General features: G+C 41.3%; 1 protein-coding gene across 1 annotated transcript; it reads right to left on the bottom strand.

The window, feature by feature from the left end:
* Window positions 1-2,248: 2,248 nt before the first annotated feature.
* On the bottom strand, window positions 2,249-13,889 carry aldh6a1 (aldehyde dehydrogenase 6 family, member A1). The gene is made up of 15 exons (XM_042388550.1): window positions 13,821-13,889; window positions 13,503-13,544; window positions 12,955-13,078; window positions 11,444-11,593; window positions 10,427-10,468; window positions 10,247-10,321; window positions 9,591-9,752; window positions 9,281-9,359; window positions 8,142-8,444; window positions 6,448-6,569; window positions 5,878-6,067; window positions 5,192-5,373; window positions 4,892-5,071; window positions 2,803-2,901; window positions 2,249-2,706 (listed from the first exon to the last, which is right to left on the bottom strand). Exons 3-15 carry the CDS (start codon window positions 13,057-13,059, stop codon window positions 2,602-2,604), a joined length of 1,794 nt encoding a protein of 597 aa, XP_042244484.1. The 5' UTR covers window positions 13,060-13,078; window positions 13,503-13,544; window positions 13,821-13,889; the 3' UTR covers window positions 2,249-2,601.
* Window positions 13,890-13,902: the final 13 nt, after the last annotated feature.

Consider the following 13,902-nt stretch of genomic DNA (forward strand, 5'->3'; position numbering starts at 1 on the left):
TATATGGCTTGTGAGTGCTCTCTTTCACACGTCAAGGTTATTTGAATTCTGTCACAGCCCATTTAAAGGATCCATTCCCTAAATTCAAAACGACACTCTGAACACAAAGTTGATACCAAAATATATACAGATGGGTGACAAATTAAAGGAAAAACTGGTACAGGTCTGAATGCTTGACCCCTGCAGTGAGGGGAACTGGTAGCCTTGTTTTGCTGTGGGATGTTCCTCAGCCTTGGCATTGATTCTACAAGTGTCTTGAACTCTACTGGAGGGATGAACGCCATTCTTCAAAAAGATATTGTTTGATTACACACTTGTTTTCCGTAGAAGTTCATGTCGCCTCTGAAAGATCCTCTTGACCCAGTAAAGGAGAACATAGACAGTGGAACAGGGATGGGAACATTTACTCCGACCTGCAGAAAACAAATATTTTCCCTTCATTTCCGAAAGTGAGACCTTTGTAAAACAATTCCCTGGAATCCTAAATTGCTAGGATGAGTTAAGATGTGGCTGATGAAAGATGTAGTACATCCGTGCTGTTTAAAAAACAAGCTCACAGTTTTATGGAAAGGTTTGGGCAACCCCTAACAATAACATGTTTTGGTGATTTTTTTAAATTGAAAAGATGTAAACAGCCTCTCTGGGATGTGGAACATAAAACAATGTTTTCAGCAAACAATGCAGTCACTTTTTAGGTCATAAACTGAACAAAAATAAAAAACGTGGCTGGTGCAAAAGTTTGGGCACCTTAAGAGTTACAAAGTCTCAGTTTCTTTTTACAAGGTCTCAGATCTTAATCAGCTCGTTAGTCCTGAGGCATGTCAACAATTGTCATTGTCAAACTTTACAAATACTCTCACTCTTCAAACCTTGTGCAAACACTCAGCAACCATGAGTTCCTCTAAGCAGCTGTTTAAGACTGAAAATATAAGTTATCAATGTCCACAATGCAGGGGAAGGCTACAAGAAGACAGCGAAGTGTTTTCAGCTTGCAGTTTCCACAGTGCAAAATGTAATTAAGAGATGGCAGTTTAGGGGAACTGTGGAGGTTGAGATTAGATTTGGAAGATCAAGAAAATTCTGGGAGATAACTTTGTATGCTGATCAGAAAGGCAAAACACAACCCCCATGTGACTGCAAAAACCTACAGGAAGATTTAACAGACTCAGAAGTGGTGGTGCACTTCTCCACTGTGCAGCGATGCTTGCACTAACAAGACCTTCATGGAAGAGTCAGTAGAAGAAAACCTTACCTTCATCCTCATCATAAAACCCAACATCAGAAGTATGCAACAGAACATCTACAGACGCCTGATGTGTTTTGGAAACAAGTCCTGTAGACTGATGATGTTTTGGCCACATGTTTTGTTTGCCTCTGCTTTGTACTCTTCACACAGAGTGTCAATTATGTGTGTAGTAGAATAAAATTATGTGTGTAGTAGAATACAAGATGTTTGTGTTTACTATAAATGTCTTACGATGCATGTATATATGGCTTGTGAGTGCTCTCTTTCACACGTCAAGGTTGTTTGAATTCTGTCACAGCCCATTTAAAGGATCCATTCCCTAAATTCAAAACTACACTCTGAACACAAAGTTGATACCAAAATATACACAGATGGGTGACAAATTAAAGGATAAACTGGTACAGGTCTGAATGCTTGACCCCTGCAGTGAGGGGAACTGGTAGCCCTGTTATGCTGTGGGATGTTCCTCAGCCTTGGCATTGATTCTACAAGTGTCTTGAACTCTACTGGAGGGATGAACACCATTCTTCAAAAATATATTCCCTCATTTGGTGTTTTCATGATGGTGCTGGAGAGCACTGTCTTAACACATCAGTCCAAAATCTCCCATTGGTGTTCAACTGGGTTGAGATCTGGTGACTGTGAAGGCCATAGCATATGATTCACATCATCATACTCATCAAACCATTCAGTGACCCCTCATGCCCTGTGAATCTGGGCATTGTCATCCTGAAAGAGACCACTCCCATCACTATAGAAATGTTTCATCATAGGATAGAGGTGATGACTCAACAACTTTGTATTGATTTGCAGTGACCCTTCCCTCTAAGGGGACAAGTGGACCCAAACCGTGCCAGCAAAATTCCCCCCAAAGCATTACAGAGCCACCAGATCCCCTCACTGTAGGGGTCAAGCATTCAAACCTGTACCAGTTTTTCCTTTAATTTGTCACCAGCTGTATATGCAATATCAGTGGATGGTGAATAAGTGGAACACAATGCAGTGAGTCCAGGGTAACCTTCATTTGTTAGACTTTACACTCATGGGGATTATATACAGTACACTGTAATAAATACACAAGACTGTCAATACAAGCGTTGTAGTAGAAGAATAGCATTTTTCCAAGCAACAGTCCCTTGGCTGTACACAGGTTGTTTGCATTGTTAAAATCTTGGCCATAGTGGGTTTACATTCACAGTGTCTATATATACACATTACAAAATTAGTAAAGTCTTTATAAAGGGGAAATATTTAATAACTAGTATTTATGATCTATTCACATTAAACACAAGTCTGTTTTGTATGTGGAGGACAGGTATCTTCTGGTGAATTGGGCTGATCAACAGACTATGGAACTAGCGTCCCATAGTCGGCATGGTGACTGCAGGACTTTTCAGGGTAGCATCTTCAGCTTTCCACTGTGAGGTTACAGTTTTGATCTGTGTGTAGAACTGGATGCCCTGGAGAGAGTAAATAAAAAACATTTACATCAAGACGTCTACATCTCTGATTTTGTTTTACTTGAAAGAATAGGATACGTTTGTTTGATTACACACTTGTTTTCCGTAGAAGTTCATGTCGCCTCTGAAAGATCCTCTTGACCCAGTAAAGGAGAACATAGGCAGTGGAACAGGGATGGGAACATTTACTCCGACCTGCAGAAAACAAATATTTTCCCTTTCATTTCCAGAAGTGAGACCTCTGTAAAACAATTCCCTGGAATCCTAAATTGCTAGGATGAGTTAAGATGTGGCTGATGAAAGATGTGGTACATCCATGCTGTTTAAAAAACAAGCTCACAGTTTTATGGAAAGGTTTGGGCAACCCCTAACAATAACATGTTTTGGTGATTTTTTTAAATTGAAAAGATGTAAACAGCCTCTCTGGGATGTGGAACATAAAACAATATTTTCAGCAAACAATGCATAGTCACTTTTTAGGTCTTAAACTGAACAAAAATAAAAAACGTGGCTGGTGCAAAAGTTTGCAGGAAGATTTAACAGACTCAGGAGTGGTGGTGCACTGCTCCACTGTGCAGCGATGCTTGCACTAACAAGACCTTCATGGAAGAGTCAATAGAAGAAAACCTTAGCTGCATCCTCATCATAAAACCGAACATCAGAAGTATGCAACAGAACATCTACAGACGCCTGATGTGTTTTGGAAACAAGTTCTGTAGACTGATGATGTTTTGGCCACAAATCAGCAAAGGTGAAGAAAGGGAGGAAAAAGGAGCAGCATTTCATGAAACACCTTGCCAGCTGTTAAGCATGGCTGTGGATCCATCATGCTTTGGGGTTTTTGTTGCAGCCAGTGGCAAAGGAAACATTGCATAGGTGGAGGGAATGGATTCCAGCAAATTCTGGAGGCAAACATCACACTGTCTTCAAAAAAGCTGAAGCTGATGAAAGGATAACGATCCTAAACATACCTCGAAATCCACCATGGGCTACCTCAAGACACAAACTGAAGGTTTTGGATTGTTCCTCACAGTCCCCTGACTTAAACATAATTGAAAATCTGTGGGTAGATCTTAAAAGAGCTGTGCATGCAAGACAGCCCAAGAATATTGCAGAACTTTTGCAACAAAGAATGGAAGAAGATCCCAAATACAAGAGTTGAAAGACTTTTAGCTGACTACAAAAAGTGTTTGCCAGTTGTGATATCTGCCAGAGGGGGTGTTACCAAGTACTGACTTTGTAGGTTGCCCAAACTGATACCACAATGATGTTTTTATTTGTGTTCCATTTATGACATAAAAAGTAACTATGCATCAATGTTTGCTGACAACATTGTGTTTATGTCCCACATCCTAGAGAGGCGGTGTTTACATCTTTTCAATTAAAAAAAATCACCAAAATATGTTATTGGTCAAAGGGTGGCCAAACCTTTGCATAAAACTGTACATGATAGCACTAAACTAAGCTAAACCTGCGGTTTAGATTTGCAGTTCTGAAAGCATAGCATACTATTATGAAAGGGAAGAAAAACTAAATAAAACATTTTGTTATGAAGGCAATACAGACATGGTACGGTTGGTTTACAATGTTTGAAACAGCGGGAATAAGTTTGGACAAAATAAAGCCTTTTGGCAAAGGTGCAGGGAGGAGAGAAAGAAGAAAAAAAAAGAAAAGCAGATGTTTGTTGCACCGAGGTTTGGAGAGGAGTACAGCACATGGCCTGCACAGCATTCCCCGACATGTGAACAGCAAACACAGGGCATAACCAGGCTCCATAGGCAAACAAACAGGTTAAACGCTGGCCATATATTTATGCATTAAACGTTGAACAGGACCCTCGGAATCCCTTTTGCGTTTAAGATTTCCCCTCCTCGAATACTACCTGGAAAAATGTTTTTATGTCCCCCTGTTTAGATTGAACGGACACTTATTTGCTGTAGCTATTTGTAGTCTTGACTAGGGGGGAAGTGGAGGGAAGGGGGTTGCCGAAGGTGTGTATTTTTGGTCAGGGGCAAACAAGGCTATACTTGACATGGAAAATAATTTTTTTAATGTGTGTGAAGGTTTTCAAATAGAAATGTGATGTGCTCCCTTGCATGAGATGCTGTATAGACATTACATAAAGATGTGAATGTCTCCTTTCTCCCAAAACAGAGGAAGACATTTGGAGGCTGCAGCCACTCACCTGGCCCACGTCCACTTCGTGAGTGTATTTGCGTGCAGTGGCACCATTTGTGGTGAAGATAGCTGTGCCGTTGCCATAGGGGTTGCTATTGACCAAATTGATAGCATCATCTAGAGTTTCTGCCTCGAGAACAACCAACACAGGCCCGAAGATCTCTTCTGTGTAGCACTTCATCTCAGGCTGTGAGAGCACAAAAGAAACAGAAAACCTTACTGGTAGTTTAGTTTTAGAGTTTTTAAAATGGAGCTCAGATGCAAATACGTTTTTAATGTGAGCACTTAAAGACACAAACCCACATACCGTGACATTGCTGAGGATGGTAGGACCCACAAAGTTGCCGTTCTCGTAACCCTTAACCTTGACGCTTCGGCCATCAAGGAGCAGCTTCGCTCCCTCATTCACGCCACTCTGGATCAGACTGCAGACTCTCTCCTTGGCCTGCGGAGTGATCAGAGGCCCCACATCTGCACCAGGCTGGTCTCCTAGCAGGGGCCCCGAAAACAAACAGATATAAGGTTACATACAATGGCACTCACATGATGTGAGCACACTATATGGGCACCAGCAATCAAATACTTCTTTACCCACCAACACGCAAAAGCCAGGATGAGGGGCACCCTGAGGCACTCCCTCAAAAGTGGGTACTTATGGGTTTCCTGTGCACTACACAAATTAAAGTCCATATCACTGCAAACAGGGAAGAATCATTCTCCATTTTGCTCCACATCTCTTTCCTTTCTCAAAGGATTCGATGTTCTGAACCGCTATTTAGGTCTGAGCCGCAGATCTGGCCACAAATTTGCAGCATGGCTGACTCAACAAGCCCTCTCTTTCAGCTGACTCCAATGTGAAGTTACAACAGGGCAAAAAGGCGAGAGGTGTGGTTAGGACGGCGTGGGTGGCCCGAGATGACTAAACCAAAGGCCCTCAGGGAACAGGGGCTCAGGAGAGTCAGAGGTGAAGGGTGGGGTGACGGGGCGCGGTACCTGCATTGACGCGCAGAGCTTTGGTACGCTCTACCAGTTCCGGCAGCCAGTTCCGCGCCTCGCCCACCAGGATGGCTGTAGAAAGAGCCATGCAGCGCTGTCCTGCTGCCCCAAATGCTGCACCCACAAGCTGGTTCAGTGTGTTCTCTTTGTTGGCATCAGGCATCACCACACCATGGTTCTTGGCTCCCTACAGTACACGAGAAGTGGTTACGCTTGTGCAGTTTGATGTCCACATTACAGCAACTGGTTAGTCACAAATGAGAACATAATATCAGGGAATTATACAAATGTTATATAGTAAACTTGCTCCACATTGTAGCCGTATGACAGAAGATTGATGGACACAAAGATAACTACATGTTAACACTCATTTTTCTCAGTCAAACTCTACTACAGTGATGCGCAGCTGCAATCTCTGTTTTGCACTTCATCTAATCTGTACAGCTGGCAGTGAGGAGGAGCGATGAGGCTCAAAAACACAACAAGAATCTGTTGACCAATGCTGCCATCTTGTGGACATTTACAGAAAGTTTCATACATTCCTCCTGTGTTGCAGCAAACACTTACCATGTTCGACTGGACCCTCTTTCCATGTTTAGAGCCCCTCTCGTAAATATACTCTCCCGCTTGATTTGAGCCAACAAAGCTGATTGCCTTGATGGCTGGGTGGTCACAGATGAAATTCACAGCTGCAACAGAAAGACAGTCATAAAAACTGAATGAACTTCCGTTAGTCAGGCAGTAATCGATAACCATTAATATGTCTAATACTGTGTGGTATTGCATTACAACAGAATGTCATGCAATTATCCCTGGCAATGACAGTTTTATTAGTGATCATTTTTAAGGGTTTTGGTCAGTTATGAAGTAAAAATATAGAACATTTGCTAAGTATAGGCTTGTGAATGTTAAAATGAGTTTGCCTTTTCATGTATTCATCTACTCTCAGCTTGGAAGATGAAATAGGGACTTATAAACACGTATACATTTTTTCTTGAAATTGATGAAATTGAAATTGACTTTATATGAGCTGAAATACATTTTTTTAATAATAAAAAACATCAGAATATAAACTTAGTATAAAATGGAAGCCAATCAAGTTGAAATTGATTTGCTTTTATCAGCTAAATGTCAGAGGAAACACAAGTTCACTATATAACTAAGACGTACAAATGATTCAAAAAAATAATTTGTTTTCGTGGCACCTGGGATTCTGTGCATTGCGTAATTATCAAGCGGACATGTCCTGATCTCAGATGTTTCCATGAATTTGGCTCACTAGTGCAGTGCCTGTTCAAAACGTGCCTGTTCAGAACTGGTAATTGCTTGGCCTCCGCCCACTATTTCAATGTATAGAAAAATTAATACAGTTGATGTGAGGTGTGAATGAGTATAAACATCAACATGGAAGAAACTAACATTCAATTATACACAGACGTTATAAATAATAAGTACTCTAATACTAAATAAATGTTCTTTCTCATTTCAAGTAGCCTAAAATTCTTACTTTCTGTGCCTTCAGCTCAGATCTGAGTGGGTATGTTTGCTCCAAAGATTTGTGCTTTGTCTGTAGTGGTGCTTCACAATCACCACGGTCTCGGGGCATATGAGACAAACTGGTTTTGAACTGCCCATGGGAAGTATTTCCTTCATTTTACGCACATAACTACAGTCATTGTGTATTGAGCTCTGAGCACTTCCAAAATGCAGGTGACCTTCGCCTTTGCTCAACAATGTACCTGAACACCTCCTGTGTAGTCACTCACTGCTGATCTGCTAAACGTGCTGCTAACGCTACACTTTCTGTGTAGACACGGGGTCAGAGTCTATTCTTGATTAAAAGCTCTGTTTTCACTGTCGACTTTTCTCTTTTTATAGCACTTTTCTCTGACTCGTGTCACGCCTCATCTTTGGTCTCTTCCTGATATGCTGGAGTCAGTCAGCAGAGCTCTGAAGCTCCGCCCTGCCCCTGCACAGAGCAGAGCGGCTTGCTTGTTAATTAAACGTATCACGTGTCCAAATTGCACCAAATTAGACAATGCAGTCCCTTGGGTCCCCAGCCATACACCCTCCAAGTGCAGAGTTGAGCAGATGAATGCTTCAGAAGATACGCAAAGGACATACATACAGAAAAAGATTCCTTCCCCTAGTAGATAGATGGCACCACAGAGAGTCCCAGTCCCGGTCCTAGCATTACACAGTCACTGTCTTCTTCACATTCTAACAATTACTAGCTGCAGGTAAAAGAGAGCAACTCTCACCATCATGTTGTCCGTGGATGATGTTCAGCGTCCCGTCTGGAGCACCGGCATCCTGCAGCATCTTGGCCAGCAGCATGGCGCAGGTTGGCACCCGCTCTGATGGTTTCAGCAGGTATGTGTTGCCACACACCATGCCCATGGGGAACATCCACAGAGGGATCATGGCAGGGAAGTTGAAGGGGGCGATACCGGCACACACTCCGAGGGGCAGGCGGTAGGTGTAGGTGTCCATGTCCTTAGTGATGGAGGGCAGGGTTTCACCGAGCATCAGAGAGGTGATGCTGCAGGAATGCTCCACAACCTCTGCAAAGAACATTTAAACCCAATAAATAATGCACAAGTTTTCTTTTGTCTTGTTTGTTGCAGATATGTCAAGCAATGAAAGAACTGTTCAGTGTGGGATTATTACAAACTCTCCAAGAGAGACCGCGATGTACATGACCGTGTCCTTAATTTGTTTTTATAAGTGTTATCCCTGACAATAATAATAATAATAATAATAATAATAATAATAATAATAATTCATTATTTGCTCAAAAAATACTTAGAAGAATTACAATCAGTATTGGCTGACATTAATGGAGAAAGAAAGCTAAGTCAGATATTGTCGTCTGTTTAAAAAAAAATGTTATCCCCTCTTAAAATGTGGGTGAAAGGTAAAAAAAAGAACAGCTCATAAGGTGACATAATGATTAGTAGCTGTCATATAAAGGGCTCATGGAGTAAGCCTAACCTGACAGGCACGATGGTTTGTTACACAGAACCATCTGAGATGTCCTTAGAAAACTGTTCGGAAAAGGGCAGGCATCACTGTCTATCTCGGGCTATCGCTTCTCGCTGTCGTAACACCTAAACCACGCCCGTAGCTGCCGATAGTTCTAGGACGCTGATTGGTCCAAACCACTGGTGGTCCAACCACAAGCACAAACTCGAAGCCTGACAAGATCTCTTGCATGATCTTGTGAATCCAGCTGACTTGCAAGGTAAGAGTAAACCGCCCTTTGCTCTGGTTTACCAAATCATACACAGAGCTAGTATAACTCATTAACCATTTCTGCAGCCACAAAGTAAAGACATATGTAACATAGAAGGGTATAAAGGTAAGTGTGTGCACACGTGTGTGTGTGAGAGAAACTTACGCAATCCTCTGAACACATCCCCCTCTGCATCTGCAAGGGTCTTGCCCTGTTCCACTGTGATGGCCTTGGCAAGTTCTTTCTGCAACACAAGACAGCTGTCACATTAGTTCTGTTTTCAGCTTTAGGTTTGATATAATTTGAACTAGAGTCTCATTAACAGATATAAATAGAAGGCTGTGAACTAATGTGGAAAGGTTTAAAAGAAGTGACTTGCAAAAAATAATGGCATGCTATTAAAACAGTTGGACAGTGCTGAACAGTAAGCTCTTGTTTTCAGTTTCACCTTACACTTTCTGACCCTTTGACTTACAATGTTGTCCTTGATAAGCTGCTGATAGCGCAGGAAGATCTGTTGCCGAGCCAAGATGGAGGTCTCAGACCAGGTGTGAAAGGCTCTGGAGCAGGAGTCTACAGCAGCCAACATCTCCTCCTGAGTGGCTTTAGGTACACGAGCAATTACCTCATTGGTAGCCTACAGAGGAGAAAAGAATCTAAAGATTAATTATTTTTTAATTAGCAGGGGCTGTTTAAATCCAGTATGTGTTGGGTAACCAGTGAATCCGTTACATGTTTAACTGAGATGGAAGAGCTTTCATGAATCTGCAGGTCAGAGCTTATCAGACACAAATATCAGGATTTTCACATTCAATCCCAGGGGAAACATTTATGATTGTTAGGTTATGACATGGTTATCAAAGTGTCACTGAGGTTTAAAGAATATTGATTTATTTTACTCTTTAAATTAGGTTTTTCATTCAGAGAGATGAAATATAAATTTGCAATTTACTAAAAGCTGCTGTAATATGTTCAACCACACGTAACATGTTAAGCAACTCCATAGACTTTGGTCCTACAGTATGAGCCATGTCAAGGCCAGGGCATCATGAACCTAAAACACTACAAATATGGATGTCAGGGAGAAAAAATGCTCTGTGTTTAGAGATGCAGGCCAAGTAAAATACTTACAGGATTGTGAATATCCAGCCATTGTGAAGTCTTGGATTCAACAAACTTCCCATCAATGAACAGCTTGGTGGTGGGCTGTGAGGACACATGTTACATCACATCTGCAGGTTAATAATCCATTTATGACATTTGACATCAGGTGTAATAACAGGCTGACAATGAATGAAGTTTTGAACTCACCACTGAGGAGGAGTAGCACATGCGGCCAACTTTAAGTGGGACCTGAAAAAGAAAAATGGTAGGAAGTGTGATATCAGAGCTGCAACAATTAGTTGATTAATCAATTAGTTGACTGACTAATCCTTTTGAGTAATTTTCTTGCAGTCAATTTCTCTGGTTCCAGCTTCTCAAATGTGAATATTTCCTGGTTTCTTTATTCTTCTGTGATAGTAAAATGAATATCTTTGGATTGTGGACTGTTGGTCAGGACAAAACAAGACATTTTAGGTTGCATCTTGGGCTTTGGAAAACAGGAATTGACTATTTTCACCGTTTTCTGACATTTTATAGGCCAAACAACCAATCAATCGAGAATATCAATTAACAGATTAACTGATAATATAACTAAATGTATTAGTTTAGTTTATATATTATATATTAACTAATATATAACATAACTGTTAGTTGCAGCTCTATATGATGTCATCAAATGCAAATCATTATATCTAGCTTTCAAAAAACTATAATGGTAGGTTTGGTTAATGCACACAACCAGTTGTTTCCAGTTGCAACCTGATAAGATTAATGAGCAACTACAAAGAGTTGCTGAAAAGACCAGAAGGGAACAGAGCCAAACTGACTGGAGTGGACTGGAGGAATGAATGCAGTCCAGTCAGCAGGTGCACAGGAATAAGTTTTTTTAGTGATTAAATGTAGCTACAAATGCACATACAGAATAACTGATTTTAACTTGCTTCTAACAATAAATCAGCTCATGGGGGGATTTGGGGGGTAGAGCCTTTTCTGCCAGCAGCCAGCTAATAGGATTTGAACATGCATGAAAATCCTTCTGAAGAGAGGAAACAACTTAGGCTAATAAATCAGTCTGTAATGTCAAATCAGTGCAGACCTAAAATCCTGCAGTACATGACTCCTGGCAGTTTTAAACAGCATGTGAACTGTCAAACCTTCCTGCGTCATTTGCAACTGAGAAAATTTTAAAAGGTTAAGAATAAAAATAAAAATAAAAAATCTTACCTTTCTCTTTATCACTGATCTTAAGGCTGTTGACGCCATGGTGGAAATGCTGTCAGGTGTCAAGTGGACTTGTTTTGACCAACTCCGCAGGTAGGACAGCGGCCAGCAGAAGAGGACTCGGCATTCCTCTCCTTTACATAGATGTATTAGCTGTGGGCGGGTTTTAATAGAATCTGAGGCTTGTCATTCGCCACATGGGAGACTTCCAATAAATAACGCAGCCTGATTGGTGAACTGTGGGCGCGTTTTGTCCAATCCCAGGAGGAGATTTCATAAACTCCCGCCTTAGCTGTGAATACCGACCAACCATTGGATAAAAGAATACGGCAGACTTCCTTTTAGTGGCCGCAAGTTATGTAACTCAGAGTTGAACTGTGACCAAGATCTCTACTTAAAATAACAATAGCTAACCTCAACCAGACTGAGAGTGTTGTGTACAAGCTGTGCAGGATTTACATGACACATTTACTCATGTAGGAGAAAGGAAGAGGGACTTTCCGGTGAAATGTGCAGGACACCATAATCGACGACTCTTTGAGCACAGCTAACCCTAAAAATCAAAGTGATAACACAGCCACAACAATGCACTTGTCCTTTGTTTGCCTCGCCAAGGTACTGTAATAACACTGTTAGCTGTTTGCCAAATGTGTGTGTGTGTGTATACCAGGTCTCTAATGTTAACCATATGAAGCCCTGATGGTGCTTAGTCATGGACCAAAGAGTAGGTAGGAGGGATTTTAGGAGCACATCTTATTGGCTGCTGGAGGATGGGACTGTGCTGAAATTTGCAGGAAAAAACTACTTTCAGCAGTTTATTCAGTGTAGCTGAGTGAAAACTTGAGCCAAGAGCTATGGCAACCCAAACCAAGGTGAACCAGTAGAAACTAAACATGGTTGACTGTGTTAATTTGGAAATGTTTTCAAATGGACTGAATGCTTTTGTTTTTTGTTTTTTTTATTTCTATCTAGCCTGTTCTTCATGGATACTTCAGAAGCTCCTGCTCCTGGAGGGTTCGCATTGGTAAGTCATGCCACAAGATTAGTCCGCTTGGCTGTTATTTAAAATCATTTTGATGCCAACATGATGATAATGAACTTTTTGTGTGCCAGCTTTTGCGCTTAAAGGTATCGAATATGACCAGGTTCCAGTCAATCTAATCAAAGATGGGGGTCAGCAGGTAGAGTATGCAGAGTCACAGGATCCAGATCAAACATGACATATTGTGTATTATCTTAAGCATGAGACGGTGTTACAGCATGATGAAATAAATTCATTAATGGATGAAAGTACAAGTTTAAGAATTACTGTATTAGTCTCACAAAGTTTTTCTATGTGCTCCAGCTTACAGAGCAGTACAAGACATTAAACCCTATGCAACAAGTGCCTGCAGTTGAAATTGATGGCGTCATCCTTTCTCAGTCAGTGAGTACCCCAAAACCTTGCATCCATTTCTTCCTTCAAAACTGTATTTTATGCAGCCAGCTGAAAGACTGAGAATGTGTTTGCTTACGCAGCTGGCAGTGATCCAGTATATCGATGAGACCAGGCCAGGACCTCGGCTTCTTCCAGTGGACCCAAAGAAACGTGTCCAGGTTCGGATGATAAGTGACGTCATTGCCTCTGGGATACAGCCTCTGCAGGTGAGTAGAGAAGAGCACAGTCCAAACTATTGCAAAAGGCTAAACTGAGGCAGACAGTTCAAACAACATCAAGGCACAAGTAACCTCACAGTGTTATTTCCTGGATGTTTCAGAATCTACACGTGATCCAGAAGATAGGAGCAGAGAAGGTGCAGTGGGCGCAGCACTTCATTAATCGCGGTTTTCAAGGTTGGTGGAAGCCCGCCTTTACAATTACACAAGTTCATCTCATATCCAGATATTTAAATATTAATCATGTGCATATTTTGTTCTCCTCCAGCTCTTGAGCCCATTCTGAAGCAAACAGCAGGGAAATACTGTGTAGGCGATGAGGTAAGAGCATGATCATCATAATGAAAGCATGAAAATTAATAGTATGACATACAAAAGGGGGGCTTTAATCTGACAAAGTAATTACCTTTTAGATATCCATGGCAGACATCTGTCTGGTTCCACAAGTCTACAATGCAGAGAGGTATGTAATCACACATTTAATAAAAACTGCAACATCAGTACCACATTAATATTCTCACAGTAACACTGAAAAACAAGAACATGAATAAATTTTATAATCTATAGCATTTTGCACCATCATTGTTTGGTGTCTGCACACTGCTGAACTTTAAACACTATATACTGTACAGAGAAGCGTGACCTCTTTATGTCTTTAATCTCTACAGGTTCAAAGTGGACGTCGGGCAGTATCCAACTATCCAAAGGTTAAATCAAACCTTACTTGAGATTGAAGCTTTCAAAGTGAGCCACCCGTCTTGCCAGCCAGACACACCTGCTGATCTGCGTACATAGGATAGCGGCTC

This window comes from Thunnus maccoyii, chromosome 16 (genome assembly GCF_910596095.1).
Source record: "Thunnus maccoyii chromosome 16, fThuMac1.1, whole genome shotgun sequence".
NCBI classification, from domain to species: domain Eukaryota; kingdom Metazoa; phylum Chordata; class Actinopteri; order Scombriformes; family Scombridae; genus Thunnus; species Thunnus maccoyii.